Genomic DNA, 17442 nt, shown 5'->3' on the forward strand with positions numbered 1-17442 from the left:
AGAATCCACCTTACAATGCAAGGGACGTGGGTTCAATCCCTGTTCAGGTAACTAAGATCCCACATGCCACAGGGCAACTAAGCCCATGTGCCACAACTACTGAGCTAGTGCGACTCAACTAGAGAGGCTGCGTGCCGCAAACTACAGAGCCCACGCACCCTGGAGCCTGTGTGTCACAACTAGAGAGAATCTGGTGCACAGGAACAAAGAGCCCGGGCGTCACAACAAAAGCTCCCACATGCCTCAACGAAGATCCCGCGTGCCAGAACTAAGACCCGATGCAGCCAAAGATAAATAAAATAAATAAATAAATAATAAATAAATCTTAAAAAAAAAAGAGGTGGAAGAAGGTTGAGAGAAAGCCAGGAATAAGGTTATTATGAAAAATATGTCATAAATTCCTGTTTTTATTAGAGGGGGGCCACAAACTTGACTCTAAGCTTTTAGTAACCAGGATAAAAAAGGAAACATGATTGTTGGTGCCTTTAAGATAAGAAAACAAATCAACTGTTTTGATTGAGACCAGAGAGAAGTTTCTCCCCAAATTAACTGTGCGAGCAAGTTATTTAACTTCTCTCTGCTTTTGTGTCCATGTCTATAAAATAAAACAACAACAATAATAATACCTGTTATATAACATTGTGAGGATTACATCAGGTAAGTTCCTAGGACAGCACCTGGCAAGTTAGTAAGCACTCAAATATGTTACTGATTAGCCATATTTAATGACATTCTCGGGAGTTCCCTGGTGGCCTAGTGGTTAGGATTCCGGGCTTTCACTGCTGTGGCCCGGGTTCAATCCCTGGTTGGTAAGCTGAGATCCCACAAGCCTCAGGTGAGGCCAAAAAAAATGACATTCTCGAGCGTATTCTTACAGAAATCTATATCATGGAAGTAGGTATTAAGGGAGAAATGGAGAGGTAATCCTTGCCTCAGATAGGAAATCCTCTCAACAGTAGGACAGAGTGCTGTGAATTAATTTTCTGGTGTTCTGTCTCTGTTCACTGGCTACATATTTATTGAGCACCTCCTCTATGGAAGTTTTCTGTCTAGTAATATATGGCCAGATTACAGGACTTAAGTTGTTCTGCTTCAGCCACCTCTAAGTAGTTTAATCTTGAAATGATTCTGTTGTGAATAATAAATAAAATTTGTTGCATTCACTTTTTCTGCTCTTCAAATATGAAAGTAATATTCTGTAAACGGAGACTGGCCAAAAGCAATTATGAAAAGAAAAGTGAGACCTAGTACGTTGAATTTAATTAAAACCTACTGAGAACAGAATAATCAATTGAGGCACTTTCCTGAGAAGTGATATCATGGTGATAAGAATATTAATTGCTACATTTATTGGAATTCTAACTATGCGCCAAACTCTGTACTAATTTCTTTACATACATTATCCCATTTAATCCTTACAGCACTTTGAGGTTGTGAATATTATCTCCATTTTTTAGTGGGAAGATTTTGAAGCCTTAGAGGGAGTAAGTCACAGCAGCAAGTGTGGGTTCAAGCTGAAATTCAGACCCAGGGCTTGCTGTTTCTAAAGCCTGTATTCTTAGTCATTTAAATATATTACCTTGTATGGAATGAAACCCAAACTTATCAAACCTTGAATCCCTTTGTTCCAGATTTAAAATATTTTTCTCCAACACCCTTAGTCAAATATACCCTGATTTTTATTAGCCTGTATTAAGTTCATACATCAGTCTTGTTATCTTCCTAATTTTTACTATCAGACTGGAAAGTTAATCCTTTTCTGGTCTGTGTGATTGGTACTCATGTCTTTTAGTCACTTGATTTGCTCGCCAGCATGAACTTTCTTAATTAAATGAGATAATCCTATATTACTGTACTAGATTGAAATTATGACTATACACAGCTGCCTGCTTTGTTTTCAACCCCAAGGCACTGACTCTCCTCTGCCTGTTTATCTTAATTTTTTATTAATTAATTAATTTATTATATTATTTTGGCTGCACTGGGTCTTCATTGCTGCGTCCGGGCTTTCTCTAGTTGCGGTAAGCAGGGGCTACTCTTTGTTGTGTTGTGCGGGCTTCTCATTGCGGTGGCTTCTCGTTTGTGGAGCATGGGCTCTAGCCACGCGGTCTTCAGTAGTTGCGGCCCGTGGGCTTAGTAGTTGGGGCATGCGAGCTCAGTAGTTGTAGCTCACGGGCTGTAGAGTGCAGGCTCAGTAGTTGTGGCATATGGGCTTAGTTGCTCCGCAGCGTGTGGGATTTTCCCAGACCAGGGATCGAACCTGTGTCCCCTGCATTGGCAGGCAGATTCTTAACCACTGCGCCACCAGGGAAGTCCCTTAAAAACCATTTTAAATGGAAAGAATTCTTGGATTTGAAGCAGAAGAGTCAAGCAGCTTAGTTTGGTAATCTATAACCTCATGGTCCCAGATGCTAATGGATTGTTTTGGTCCTTGCTCAGGGCACTGAACCATGTTGCCTTCATTCCAAATTGTAGGCCTTCTTCCTTAGCCAAAAGACAATCATATTAGGGTTGACAGTGAAGATGCATCTTATATTTAAAGATCAAGAAAATTCAGGCTCCAGGCAGTTTGACCTGGGGCTCTCTGATGTCCATTGCCAATTGTAGAAACAGATTGCATATTCAAACTGTGAAATGTATGTTATGCTCACTGGGTGGTTTGCAGTAGAGAACTTTGCCTGTAATCATTTTTCCTCCTGATGGCAAAACAGACAGTTTTTCTGAGACTCCTGGTAGTAGCAGCAGTGACATGGTTCAGATCTCAAAAGCCAAATACTGTCAGATTGAAAAACAGATATATTCAGCTCAGTGGCTTGAGATTACTATGCATTACTTGAATCGTACAGTTCAGAAGCTAGAAAAAGCCTATGAATAAAATTATCATTCTGAAATACTTGTAAAAGGGCAGGGTTTACTCTGAGGGATAGACAGAGTCTCCTGAAACATAATTTTGTGAAAGAGAATAAGGTTGACGTTTACATTTGTTGAAATATATTAACTTCAAAAGACTTTAATAAATCAAGACCCAGTTGCAGATACTGATTTCTTTTTCCTTTTACTATTTTTCTAATCTTATTTTGGCCTTTGTTTATAATACATGTTTTCTTCCCTTCCTGACTTCCCTTCTTCCTTAAATCATTTCATCTCTAGATGCTAATGGATATATAGACCATCTGTCCTTCCAAAAAGCTGTTCTTTCTCTCAACAAGGGGCAAGGGTGGGAACAAGAAGCCAAGAAAAATCTTACAGACAGTCTTTCGGCTCCTCTTCTCTGGCCCCTCTTTGCCTGCTCTGCAGGCCCCTGGGGAAACAACAGGGAGCCAACAGCTTACATCCATTTGAGAAAGTGGCAGTGGCACAGAAGAGAAAATGCTAAGTTGTTCATTTCTCTTCCTAGACTCAGAGAAACAATGCAGATGGTGAGTGGTGTGCTGGAATGCACATGTTCTGTGCCACAGGATCCAAAAGAATGGAATTTCTTTTTTTTAAATTTTATTGAAGTATAGTCAATTTACAATATTGTGTTCTTTTCAGGTGTACAGCACAGTGATTCAGTATTTTTACAGGTTATACTCCATTATAGGTTACTACGAGATGATGGGTATAATTCCCTGTCCTATACAGTATATCCTTATTGTTTATCTATTTTATACATAGTAGTTTGTATCTGTTAAGCCCATACTCCTAATTTGTCCCTCCCTCCTTTCCTCTCCCCTTTGGTAACCATAAGTTTGTTTTCTATATCTTTGAGTCTGTGTCTGTTCTGTATATATATTCATTTGTATCATTTTTAGATTCCACATGTAAGTGATATCATACAGTATTTGTCTTTCTCTGACTTATTTCACTAAATATAATGTTCTCTAGGTCTACCCACATTGCTGCAAATGACTATATTTCATTCTTATTTTTATGGCTGAGTAGTATTCCATTGCATATATGTACTACATCTTCTTAATCCAGTCATCTATTGATGGGCACATGAGTTGCTTCCATGTCTTGGTTATTGTAAATAGTGCTGGTATGAACATTGGGTTGCATGTATCTTTTGAATTAGCATTTTCATTTTTTCCAGATATATATCCAGGAGTGGAATTGATGGGTTATATGGTACTTCTATTTTTAGTTTTTTAAGGAACGTCCATGCTGTTTCCATGGTGGCTGCACCAATTTACATTTGTACCAACAGTAAAGGAGGAGGGTTCCCTTTTCTCCACACCTTCTCCACCACTTATTTGTAAATGTTTTGATGATAGCCAATCCGACAAGTGGGAAGTGATACCTCATTGTGGTTTCAATTTGTGCATTTCTCTTATAATTAGCGGTGTTGAGCATCTTTTCATGTGCCTGTTAGCCATCTGTATGCCTTCTTTGGAAAAATGTCTATTCAGGTATTCTGCCCATTTTCTGATTGGGTTGTTTGGGTTTTTTTGATATTGACTTGTATGGACTGTTTGTACATTTTGGATATTAATCCCTTGTTGGTCTCATCATTTACAAATACTTTAAGTTTAATTAGGTCCGTTGGTTTTTGGTTTTTGTTTTTTTTTTCCCCTTTGGCCTTAGGAGACTGATCCCAGAAAACATTGTTACAATTTATGTTAAACTGTTTTTTTCTGGGAGTTTTATGGTTTCAGGTCTTATGTTTAGGTCTTTAAACCATCTTGAGTTTATTTTTATGTATGGTATGAGGGAATGTTCTAGTCTCTTTGTTCTCCATGTGTCTAGTTTTCCCAGCACCACTTATTGAAGAGATGGTCTTTTCTCTATTGTATGTTCCCGCCCCCTTTGTCATAGATTAGTTAACCACAGGTGTGTGGGTTTATTTCTGGGTTCTCTATTTTGTTCCATTCATCTTTACGTCTGTTTTCATGCCAGTATGCTGTTTGGATTGCTGTAGCTTTGTCGTATAGTCTGAAGGAGCAATGAAAATTGTGGGTGGTGTCCTGGAACACACACATTCTGTGCCACAGGATCAAATAGAATGGGATTTCTTAATTGTCATTGAAGTGGAACTTAAGATGCTCAAGCAATATTTGGTAAATAAAATACAAGCCAATCATATGAATTGCCTCCAGATATACAATTAGGAACTTTCTACACTGTGATAATTTTGCAATAACCTATGTCTTTCCCCAAAGACCCTCTCATGACCTTGAGAATTACATTCATATGGTGCCACATGATGTCAAGCTATTGCCCTTGAAAATTTAGCCCTAATGCAGGTCCTTGAGAAACGACTATTAAAGCTCCCTAGCCTAGTAGGTCTTCAGTGTCGCCCCAAATCAAATTACAGAGGAGGTAGTAAACTTTGAAGTGAGCTATACTGCATGGAGCTGAGTTTTATAGTTTTTAAGCCGTTTCAGGTTCCAACCACATCAAAATATTAACAATAATAATAATGCTAGAAAAAGATAAGTCTGTGTTTTCAAAGAACATGAGTAAAAATGCTGATTTGAGCACTGGAATTGTTACTTGGGGATGTCCACTGGAAATTCTTTACTGCCTTTGAAACATAGCAGAGGTGAGGTTTTATGCACCTGTGGAGAGCAGATGAATGCAGTCTTTCATAAACCTTGAGCACACTGCTGCTGCTGCCAACACTATGAAAAGAGACATTGCAACCTTGAATCTATCTTGTAGGATGCAGCTTAACTCATCTAGTTCAAATGTATGGGATTTCTCCACAGCTGTGAAATCTCCCAGATAAAGGTAAAGTGAGCACCCTAAATTGTTGAAGCCTAGGACCATAGCTTTGCTTCGCTTGCTTTGAAGAAGCCCAACTTTGGCCGGGGTATCACATTTCACTGCAAATCTGATTTAAACACTGCAGATAGTACTCCCATGTGTAAAAATTTTATCAGTCCTCCATTTTGTTTCAGGATGGTAAACTGAATCATAAATCAAACTTAAATCCTGAAAACTTTTGGTACTGTCAAAAATTAATCAGCTCTGTAGAAGTAATGGTATGACAAACATGAAATACTGAGTGGTTGAGTTACAAATGAGGCTTTCACTTAATATTGATGATGTTGATTTCTTTGGAAATAGTTTTGCTTCTCACTCAAATAAGATTAAATCCCATTGCTTTATAAGTTTATCCAAAACAACATAATGCTATCCTATAGGATGAATATGTACTACTGCTTAAAAGGAGGAAATAGTATGATATTGAGATACAGTCTTTGGATCCAGATAGAGCCGCGTTTGACTCTAAGCTCTAACTTCATGTTCGCTCAGTTTTCTCATCTGTAAAATGGAGCTCATAATACCTACTCCACGAGGTTGTTACAGTGATTAAATGAAAGAATATATGGGTGAAGTACCTGGCTTGTAGTACATTTTCAGTAAGTGATTGCTGTTGTTAAAATGTAATTCTGTGTCTTGCTCACTGACATAAGTCTGACCGGTGAGGAGACAAATTAAGGTGTATATCAACTTACCAAGCTAACCGAGGAAATAAAAACAGAGAGGGGAATTCCCTGCCGGTCCAGTGGTTAGGACTCTGCACTTCCACTAAAGGGGGCATGGGTTTGATCCCTGGTTGGGGAATTAAGATTCTGCATGCTGCGTGGTGCAGCCAAAAAAAAAAAAAAAAATTGAGAGAGAATTTCATTCTTTACATATTTCCTTATTTTGTGTCTTATGTGTAAATCTTATCTTGTTACTAGATGGTGAAGTTCCTAAGGACAGAAACTGAATCTTCTTCTTTCCCATACTCCACAATGACGAACACACTGCTAAATAACTAGTAGACATTCAGGAAATGTTTGTTGACATGACCTTACTTGGCCATGTCTTATGTCTATATATATAACCCTCTTAGGAGAAGAGGATTATGCCCTGCCACATAGGAATCTGAAAGTTTCCTGGTAACTGATATTTTCCAATAAAACCATGGGGAAATTTTACCGTCTTGAAATCATTTTGCTTTCTAATTGGTTTCTGGGCCTCTCTTTAGCCATTTTATTATTTATGCATTTATAAGTATCATTAACACTGCAGCTGGCATTGAGATAACTTTCTTCTCTCCATTTTTATTTTATTTTATTTATTTTTAAATTTATTTTATTTATTTATTTTTGGCTGTGTTGGGTCTTTGTTGCTGCGCACAGGCTTCCTCTAGTTGCGGTGAGCTGGGGCTACCTTCGTTGCAGTGCATGGACTTCTCATTGCGGTGGCTTCTCTTGTTGCAGAGCACAGGCTCTAGGCATCCGGGCTTCAGGAGTTGTGACTCGCGGGATCTAGAGTGCAGGCTTAGTAGTTGTGGCGCACAGACTTAGTTGCTCTGCGGCATGTGGGATCTTCCCTGACCAGGGCTTGAACCTGTGTCCCCTGCATTGGCAGGCGGATTCTTAACCACTCTGCCACCAGGGAAGCCCCTTCTCTCCATTTTTAAATGAAAATCTTAGTTTTCTGATATTACTTAGATTAGCTAGAGGTCCTTTATACTTAACCTCTCCATCTGCATGTTTAAATACACTTCATGATTTTTTAGTAGCTTTATGATAAGTATGCATGTCTAATTGAGGCATCCTACGCTCTATACATTTTTTTCAAGCTCTGTTGTTGTTCTAGCATTTGATTACCATTTTGGGGGAAATCTGAAGACACTACTCTTCTTTGAAATGCTTAGAGGTCTGAATGTATAACAATATTAAGTACAGATCAAGGAACTGATATGACTTTTACATATGTATACTTGATCAAATTTGTAATAATTAGCTTTTAAGTTTTCTCTGAGTAGCAGGGACATGGATGATCCAGAGAGCACTTATTACTAATACTATTACTCATGAATTTGAATGGAGTTTTAACATTGTTTTTATTCCCAGAAGGAAGCTCCTCATCTAGAAGGTATATAAGATGTTATAGCAGCTCTTTTTATCCGTGAGGAAATTGAGGCTTAGAGTAGTTGGGTAACTTAGTGGCAGAACTGGAATAAGAACACAAATCCTTTGGACTTCCCTGGTGGCGCGTTGGTTAAGAATCCGCCTGCCAAGCAAGGGACAAGGGTTCAAGCCTTGGTCTGGGAAGATCCCACATGCCACAGGGCAACTAAGCCCACGCACCACAGCTACTGAGCCTGTGCTCTATAGCCTGCAAGCCACAACTACTGAGCCCACATGCCACAACTACTGAAGCCCACGCACCTAGAGCCCATGCTCCACAACAAGAGAAGCCACTGCAGTGAGAAGCCTGTGTACCTCAACAGAAGAGTAGTCCCCGCTCACTGCAACTAGAGAAAGCCCACACACATCAATGAAGACCCAACACAGCCAAAAATAAATAAATAAAATAGATACATTTAAAAAAAAAAAACAAAAATCTTTTGTTTCTGACTGATTTTTTTAAATCTTGGTGAGAATTATAGTTCAAAATATGGTCCCAGCCATCACCTATTCTCTGCCATCCAACACAGTTGATCATTCCACATTCCATGTCAAAGTACTTTCCATTTGACCCCATGAACACTCTTTCTGTTCCCTTCCCAGTTTGAACGCCATGACCCTGTGGATGGGAGAATCACCGAGAGGCAGTTTGGTGGCATGCTGCTGGCCTACAGTGGGGTACAGTCCAAGAAGTTGACTGCCATGCAGAAGCAGCTCAAGAAGCACTTCAAAGAGGGAAAGGTAGGTATCTTTGCCTAGAGGAAGAAAAGGAACCATGGGAGCATATTGTTATTGCAAAGACACTAACATAATGAGAGTGAAATAATGACTAATTATGACTGATTTCAATTTATCTCTGGTACCTGAAAAAAAAAAAAAAGAGCAGTGAGTGAGGGAGAGGGGAGAGCCCCAAATGACCCCATGTTTTTTGTTCAGACCACGGGTGGCACCATGAACTGAGATTGCGAATTTAAAGAGACAGGCTGGTTTACAGAGGGAGATAAAGTGTTCACTTGTAGATATCTTGAGTTTAAGATGCCTGTGGACTGTCCATGCAGAGATGGTTAGCAGCCAACTGGATATTCAAATCTACTTTAGAGAACTGAGATAGATTTGGGAATCATCAACACACTATTGGAATTAAAACCACAAGAATGGATGAAGTTGCCCAAGGAGGATATTAAACAGAAAAGAACTATGAGCCAAGGGCAAGATCAAGTTAGAACAGAAACATTTAAGGAGCTCCAGAATGAAATCTTGAGGAAATGGTTAGAGAAATACCTAGAGGAAGTAGTGAAATCAAAGCCAAGGAAGAAGAGTGTTCATGAACTAAGGGGTCTACAGTGTCATATGGAACCGAAAGGGTCCAGTAAAATGAGATGATAAATACCCATTGGTTTTGGTAAAATGGTGACCTTTGGGAGAGCTGTTTTATTACAGTGGTCCAATTGGAAGGCATATTAGAACAACAAGTAAGGAAGTAGAAAAGAAGGAAAGAGGAAGAATGGAGAGGAAGCTCCAGAAAGAAGAAATAGCATATGTTTAAAACTCTGAGGCAGTGTATTACTCTGCTTAGGTTGCTATAACAAAATACTACAGACTGGGTGGCTTAAACAACAGGAATTTCTTTTCTCACAGTTCTGGAGGCTAGAAGTCCATGATCAATGTGCCAGCAAACTGGGTTTCTAATGAGGGCTCTCTTCCTGTCCTATAGACAGCCACCTTCTTGCTATGTCTTCACATGATCTTAGTGTTTGTGCAGAGAGAGAAAGCATGCTCTCTAATGTGTCTTCTTATAAGGACACTAATCCTATAGGATCAGGGCCCCAGCCTTGTGACCTCATTTAACCTTAATTATTTTCTTAGAGACCCCATCTCCTAATATAGCCACAGTGGGGGTTAAGGCTTCAGTGTGTGAGTTTGGGGGTGGGGGGGACACAAACATTCAGTCCATAACAAGGAGGAAAGATGAATCTGGCATGTATGAGGAACTAAAAGGGGACTATTGTGGTTGGAGCATACTAACAAAGAGGATAATGGTCTAAGGTGAGGTCTGAGAGGGAGATGGGGGGCAAGAACATGCAGGCCCTTGTAGGTGTGGAACAAGTTGGGATTCTATTCATAGTGCAAAGAGAAGCTATTAAAGGGTTGTGATCAGTGAAATGGCATGGTTGTGTGTATGTTTAAAGAGATGACTCTAGTTGCTTTATGAAGAGCAGTTGGAAAGGAGCAAGCATAGAAGCAAAAAGATTGAGAATAAGATTATTAGAGATTTCAGGAGATGATTGGGCCTTTTTTGAGCAGCATTGAGATTAGAGACCATGGATTTGTGATGACACTTGTCAACTCTGCTCTGTGACACCCTTCAGAGCTGTACCTCGTACAGGAAGAGGCAGATGGTAGAATTGAGTCAGCATGTGGGGTTTTCCAGGGGGTGGGATGAACAAACTGAACCAGAAACTAGTAAAGAGGCCAGATCTCTTAAAGGTCTCACACACACACACACACACACACACACACACACACACACACACACACAGAGCAATGCAAGGGCTAGAACCCAGATCTCATTCTCAATTCAATACCCTTTCCACCTGACAACAGTTACCATTTGGCCATGACTGGGAAACTGAACTGGCACTAAACATGTTCCATGAGGGATTGCCAAGGTAGCGTGGTGTGGTAGACATGGAGCTAGAAGATGAGTTCAAGTCCTGCCTCAGAGATTTCTGTGGACATTAGACAAATCACTTAACATTCCTGGCCTCATGAATTGAAGAGCCTTATCCTAGATGCAGACTCTAAGCTTTAAAGACTCAGTAACTGAAAATAAGAAATAGGATTGCTAGTGCTTGTCTCAGTTTTCTTAGTTATTAGTCTTCGTGCATGAAATCTTGCATGAATAGCATCGCCCCAAGTTGGTGGAAAACAATTCTTATCAGCTAGACTTTTTCCTCCTTGTCTTGGATGTTGAAAAGCTAAACGGGCCTCTGAACAGGCTGTGGACTGCAACTGAGAACAGGCTGGATTCTGAGAAAAAGTGTCAGCTTCTCTGAGTTCAGTCCAGCCCAATGTGTTCCCTTGGCTATGGAGGAAGAGTCATTAACAGAAAGTGACAGAGGACAATGCTTTTCTCCCAGAGAGAACTCCTACACTACCTAGTAACCAGCTCATATCTGTTGGAAATTGTAATTCAGAAAATTAATTGCAAATACAGGTGGATTTTATAGGGAACACTCCTTTCCTTTGACCAGACCTATTTTTAAAGTTTAGTCCAGGCATTGATTTGACCTTAAAATAATTATCTATCATGATAGGCTAATTCATGTTTTGTTGTGAATTTATATTTAAAAGCAATAAATTGGGTGTTGGAGACATCTCCCTTAAAGGAATAAAGTATTTTAGCTTTGGCAGGAGTTAATTTAAGACCTGAAGACCTTGCAAAAGAGCCCTGAAATGAAAGGACAGATTTTGTCAGATGATGAAAATCTGGGGTGCTAAATTATTTCTGGCCCAGAATTTCTAGCCTGCCTTAGCAGGGAGATTGAGATTGATTGTACTCTCGTGTTGATTAAATAGTTTGTGAATATAGCAGTTAACTAAAATGAGAGTTAATGACGGGCCTTTGCTCCTAAGGTTACCAGCCCATCTCTCTGGGACCATTTCCCATTATAGGGGGATCACTGTCTGCTTCCTAATTGCTTCTTTTGTTCCACTTTGGATTTGTTAACATGAAAATGTGTTTTCATTTGGCACATGTTAATCATTTTCTGTGTGGGGTTCTGTACAAAATATGAAACCAGACCTAAAAGATTGAAGGTCCTAGTGGTGGCATTAAATAAATATTTGTGTATTACTTTATGACTATGCAGTGCTTCACAGCCATTTTTCTTTTTTGTGTTTCTAACAGCTTTGTTAGATCTCATTTCACCTTTGAAAATATAGAGACAGAGAGAAAGAGAAATTAATGATCCACCCAGAGTCTGGACTAATAAAATCCAGGGCTTCCTATTACAGATCTTGTCCCTTCTCTAGCAAAATTCTATTTCTCCTAACCATACTCTTGCTGTAAAGCGGTGCTTTAGACCTGGTCTCCCAGTAGGCTTGCTTGGTGAATTTTTCACAGAAGTGGTGCTGGGACCCTCTTAAAAGTAACTACATCAGAAGCTCAGTGGGTGAGTCCAGACATCAATAGTTCTTAAAAGTCTCCCCAGGTGGTTCTAATGTGCAGTTAGGCTTGCGAGCCACTGCTCTGGAAAGGCCTGCTCCATCAGCATCTCTAGTTTTGTTCCTGAGTAATAGCTGGAAGAATTGGGGAACCTGCCATGCCTGGAAAAATTACTCTATTCATGCTCTGGGTAACTGCCATGTTTCTTACTTAACAAAGACAGATTTTTCTTCTCTTTCTTTCATTTTTTGCTTTATGAGAAACATGTTTTGTTTTTGCTTTGTTTTAAAGTTTAGTCCCTATCCTCTATCAGATTGTCCCCATTCCCCTCAGTATATTTTTTTCTGTGACTTTTTCTTCTAGGTCAAATCTGACTCAACTTTAACTTTTCTTTTACTTTCCATCCTCCAAATTACCTTCTTCTCCTCATTAAAAGAAAGACAGAGTTTTCTGAGACTTCATAAGTATAATTCACAGTGGTCGTTCTCTATGGTTAAGAGTGCAGAAACTGGGCTTCCCTGGTGGCACAGTGGTTGGGAGTCCGCCTGCCGATGCAGGGGACACGGATTCGTGCCCCGGTCTGGGAAGATCCCACATGCCGTGGAGTGGCTGGGCCCGTGAGCCATGGCCGCTGAGCCTGCGCGTCCGGAGCCTGTGCTCCGCGATGGGAGAGGCCACAACAGTGAGAGGCCCACGTACCGCAAAAAAAAAAAAAAAAAAAGAGTGCAGAAACTGCAAACTTTAATAATTTAGCAAATCCACTCAAGGATGAATTGAAAATTACAGTTCAGTGGCAGACATTGCTATGTTCAAGACACAAAGCCAGGTGCTGTGAGAAAGATAAAAGATAAAACCATCACCTATCTGTAATAGTTTAGTAAAAAATAGATGTATGCAAAGAACTATATAATTTCATATTCAGTATTTATTGAGCATCCACCATGTGCCAGGCACTCTTCTAAATATTGGGAACACAGGAATGAGCAAAACCAAGTCTCTGCCCTCAAGTGGAGGGAGACAGATAATAAACAGTTATGGCACAACTCACTCAACTTTGAGCCTCTTGAGAGCACTGTCTTACTCATCTTTGCCATCCTCTATACGATGTTGCATAGGCAAATGTTTGTCAAATGCATTGATGAATGTATATTAAGTACCCTAATAAAGATAATGAGATCTTTTGGGAGCACCAATGAGAAAGATTAGAACCAGCTGAAGAGACTAAGTAAGAATTCTTGTACCTTGGAGGAAGTATAATTTGAACTTTGCCTGAAAGGCAGAGTAGGATTTTGACAAACAGAGGTTATAAAGGTATTTGCTTTTGCTATGTGATTCCTCTTACGGCCCTCTCCTCAGCAGTCTTTGTGTATAGCATTACTTATTAATCTTGCTACTAGCCATTAAGTAGAGTTAGTACTTAAAAAAACAATTTTAATAAAACTATTAGATTATTAACTTCTCATGTTTTCTGTGGATAATATTCATGTGGGCTCCCCTGTTCACATATTCTCACAGATATTTGAGAGGTGAACCACATTGTGGTCTTCAGAGGATATCAGATTCTAGAAACATTGCTAGCAGAGCCCTTGAAAAACTCTAACTCCAATTATTGGGTGCCCACCAAAGCCACTATGTATAGCACCCGAGGTGTGACCCTTAAACTAAAAAAAGATTAGAACTCTACTGATTTGCTTTGTTTTACTGATTAGCTTTGAAACCTTTACTTCCCCCAAAGGAGTACTAAACTGTGAATTACTATTAAGAGATTTAATTTTATGGATTTTTTCCCCTGTTTTATTTTTGGTTTTCCCCACACACAATTAGTTTCATATACCTCAACCTTTTCCCTATTTCCTATCCCTCAAGGCCCTACACATACCAGAGAAGAGAGTGTATTTCAGAGCATAACTGAGTAAATTCACTGCCGCTGGCTCTGTAGTAATGAGCCTGCCAGCTTACTAAGGACTTTGCCCTACTATTTACTGAGTACTTTTTATGTACTAGGCATTTTACTTATCTTCTCCCTAATTATCACATCCTGCTTGGTGGATAGAATCCCCATTTTTGAGATGAAAAATACTTTTTCTGAGCCTTAGTTATTTGTCTGAGATCACACAGTGTCTTAAGAGGTGGCACTAGGATTCAAAGCCAGGACTGTCTCATTCCAGAATCCATAATCTTCCAACTAATGAACCTGTTTATTGTCACTGTTTATTCTCCATGATTTGGATAAGCAGAAAGGTTTAGAGGAAACAAGAAAAACACTGTTGCTATACTCTAACCTATAGGTTCTTAGTGAGATAGCTAGAAAGGTAAATTATGGAATCAGATTGTAGAGGACCTTGTATACTAGGCTAAGAAGTTTGCGGTCTTTCCAGTTGACAGTGGATGTCACTGATATTTTGTCAGCAGAAGGAATGAACATATGAAGAAAGTGATGTTTCAGGACTATTAGGTTCTTATAGAAATGTAAGTAATGGAAATGGTGTAATTTCCCCCTGCTGCCAGACACCAACCAGTTGAAGAAAAGTCTGCACTTTGCAATGGGGAAATGCTTTATTGGAGCAAGACAAGTACAGAAACATCTCTGAAAAGGTACCCAAGAAATTGGTGACAGTGACCACATGTAGGGAGGGAGACTGGATGACAAGGGAAAGGAAGAATTACTTGGTGCTGTGTAACATTTTGTACCATATCCATATATTACCTGGTGTAAAAATAATTTAAATGTTTTTAAAAACTAAGCAGAAAATGGAGCAGATGAGAGATTAGATTGGTGAGAAACATAGCATAGAAGGAAGAAGGAAGGAGACTTATTTTTTTAATGGGCCACAGAGAGAGCTCAGGCAATTAGATTGATTCTTGGCAGATGGATTTGCTATGACCAATTAAAAGACAAGGCAAGAAATCATCGTTACAGTGTGTTTGTACTACCTATGGCCTGTCAGCACTAGATATCTGGCTTTAGAGCTGACTCCAGAGGAAGCCAAATTTTCCTTCCCCCTCTTCTCATTCTACTATAACTGCTTTTTATTTTTTAACAGTTTTATTGAGGTATAATCTGTATATCATAAAGGATATATAAATTATTTTAAGTATACAATTCACCAATTTACCCATCAACTATTCTTAGTAAATTTATAGAGTTAGGCAATCATCATTGCAATCTAGTTTTAGAAGATCTCAATCACCCCAAAAAGATCCCTCATGCTAGTTTGCAGTCAATCCCCATTTCTGCCATAGCCTTACACGACCATAAATCTTCCTCTGTCTCTATAGATTTGCCTTTTCTGGAAATTTCATATAAATGCATTCATACAATAATGTAGTCATTTGCACTAGCTTGTTATGTTAATCACTTTGATGTTTGGGTTCCATAAAGTTCAGCGAAAAAAACCTTGACCGTATTTCCACGTGTGATTCTCTACTTAAACATAACAAAAACATTCTGTTTTAAAACAAATTGTGATGGGCGATGAAAAGTGGATACTGTAGGGCTTCCCTGGTGGCGCAGTGGTTGAGAGTCCGCCTGCCGATGCAAGGGACACAGGTTCGTGCCCCGGTCCGGGAAGATCCCACATGCCGCGGAGCGGCTAGTCCCATGAGCCGTGGCTGCTGAGCCTGCGCGTCCGGAGCCTGTGCTCCACAACAGGATAGGCCACAACAGTGAGAGGCCCGCGTACCGCAAAAAAAAAAAAAAAAAAAAAGTTTTTAATCTTGATGAAATCTAATTTATCAATTTTTTTTCTTTTATGGATTGTGCATTTGGTGTCATATCTAAAAACTCTTTGCCTTACCCAAGGTCATGAAGATTTTCTGTTTTCTCCTAAACATTTTATCAGTTGCTTTTAGTTTTGAAAGGCAATTCTATTTGCTTGTTTAACAACTTCTCTAATGTTAAATTCATTTTTAAACAACATAAAGAAGTACTTCTATTGTCAAAGTACTGTTAATTTTATCTTCTTTTTTTAGTTATTTAGAGCCCAGTCTTAAATATGTTCTTCTTTCCGAAGATAGATAGATAACTGGTTTGTTGAACAGTTAGTCACAGAATAAAATAACTCCTGCTTCTTCCACTTCGCCATAGTATGTCAAAAAAAAAAAAAAATCCCTTTAATGCCAAGCCTCAGAGAAGGATATTTCCTTTTCACTACTATGTCTGCAGTTCAAGTCACCTGACAATAGATTGTGCTTAAACTGTAGCCTTCTAAGTCTGAGCAACTCAACTTGCAAAAAGACTATCTTTGCACTTTCTATCCACGAACCTCATGCTATAGTCTTATTCTAGCTTTATTCTAATAGACCTCTGGATTTTTTACTAAGGTAATTACCAAGAAATAAGAATTTCGTGAATGGCATCATCTTCTCTTTAAGGAGGCCCATGTCCAATGTAATTTTATTTTCCTCACTGTTCCTGGCATAGTGCTCGATAAATATTTTTTATTATATCTGTGTAATAAAAGGCAAAATGTTACACATTTTTATTTAATAATGGCATAGTATGAGTTGTATTCCACTGTTTTTCTAAATCATCAAATGAATAACCACTCAGTTCAGATTCTTATATCTGTTCTCAAATAATTCTCAACATAAGCACTGTGGTCTTGAGCATTTGATGTTTCACAATAAATTAACTAACATACATCAGAGGTTGTTTATCAGAGTGGGATGCAATTCCTTTACCATGCCCTTTCTGTTTTAGGAATTTTATGTCAACCTTTTAGCCTTAAAAACGCTTTCGTAAACTCAGACCCCTATCCTTACCTCGCCTGTGGAAATTCACACCCTAATAAAAAGAAGTAGAAAAGCTTTAGCGTGTCTGTTTTTAAATTGTGGTAAAATATACATAACAAAATTTACCATTTTAACCATTTTTAAATGGTTTAGTAGCAGTAAGTATACACTGCTGTGCAAAGAACACCACCACCATTCATCCCCAGAACTTTTTTCATCTTCCCAAACTGAAACTCCATACCCATTAAACAATAATTCCCCATTATCCCCTGCCGCCCACCCCTAGAAACCACCATTCTACTCTCTCTCTATGAATTTAACTGCTCTAGGTACCTCGTATAAGTGGAATCATACAGCATTTGTCCTTCTGTGGCTGGATTATTTCCCTTGGCATAATGTCTTCAAGGTTCATCCTTGTTGTAGCATGTATCAGAATGTCTTTCCTTTTAAAGGCTGAATACTATTCCATTATATGTATACACCACATTCTGTTTATCCATTCATATATCAGTGGACACTTGGGTTGTTCCCACCTCTGCACATCTTTAGATGGAGAGGAAGAGAAGATGGTATTAGTGTATCCATCCACAAGCAGGTGATATTGTAAAACCTGTGCTTCTGTTCCAGTGGAATTCTTCCCTCTTATAA

At 39.1% G+C, this 17442-nt stretch overlaps 1 protein-coding gene across 2 annotated transcripts in view; it reads left to right on the forward strand.

Annotated features, from left to right (window-relative positions):
- Nucleotides 1-17442, forward strand: part of MICU1 (mitochondrial calcium uptake 1) — a 198250-nt gene that overhangs the window by 141381 nt on the left and 39427 nt on the right. For both annotated transcript variants that reach the window (XM_082855096.1, XM_082855095.1), the window contains one exon: nucleotides 8496-8633. In XM_082855096.1, coding sequence (XP_082711222.1) covers nucleotides 8496-8633 — 138 coding nt within the window. The remainder of the gene's footprint in view (nucleotides 1-8495; nucleotides 8634-17442) is intronic.

The sequence above is a fragment of the Leucopleurus acutus genome (genome assembly GCF_964270905.1).
Source record: "Leucopleurus acutus genome assembly, chromosome: 14".
NCBI classification, from domain to species: Eukaryota; Metazoa; Chordata; class Mammalia; order Artiodactyla; family Delphinidae; genus Leucopleurus; species Leucopleurus acutus.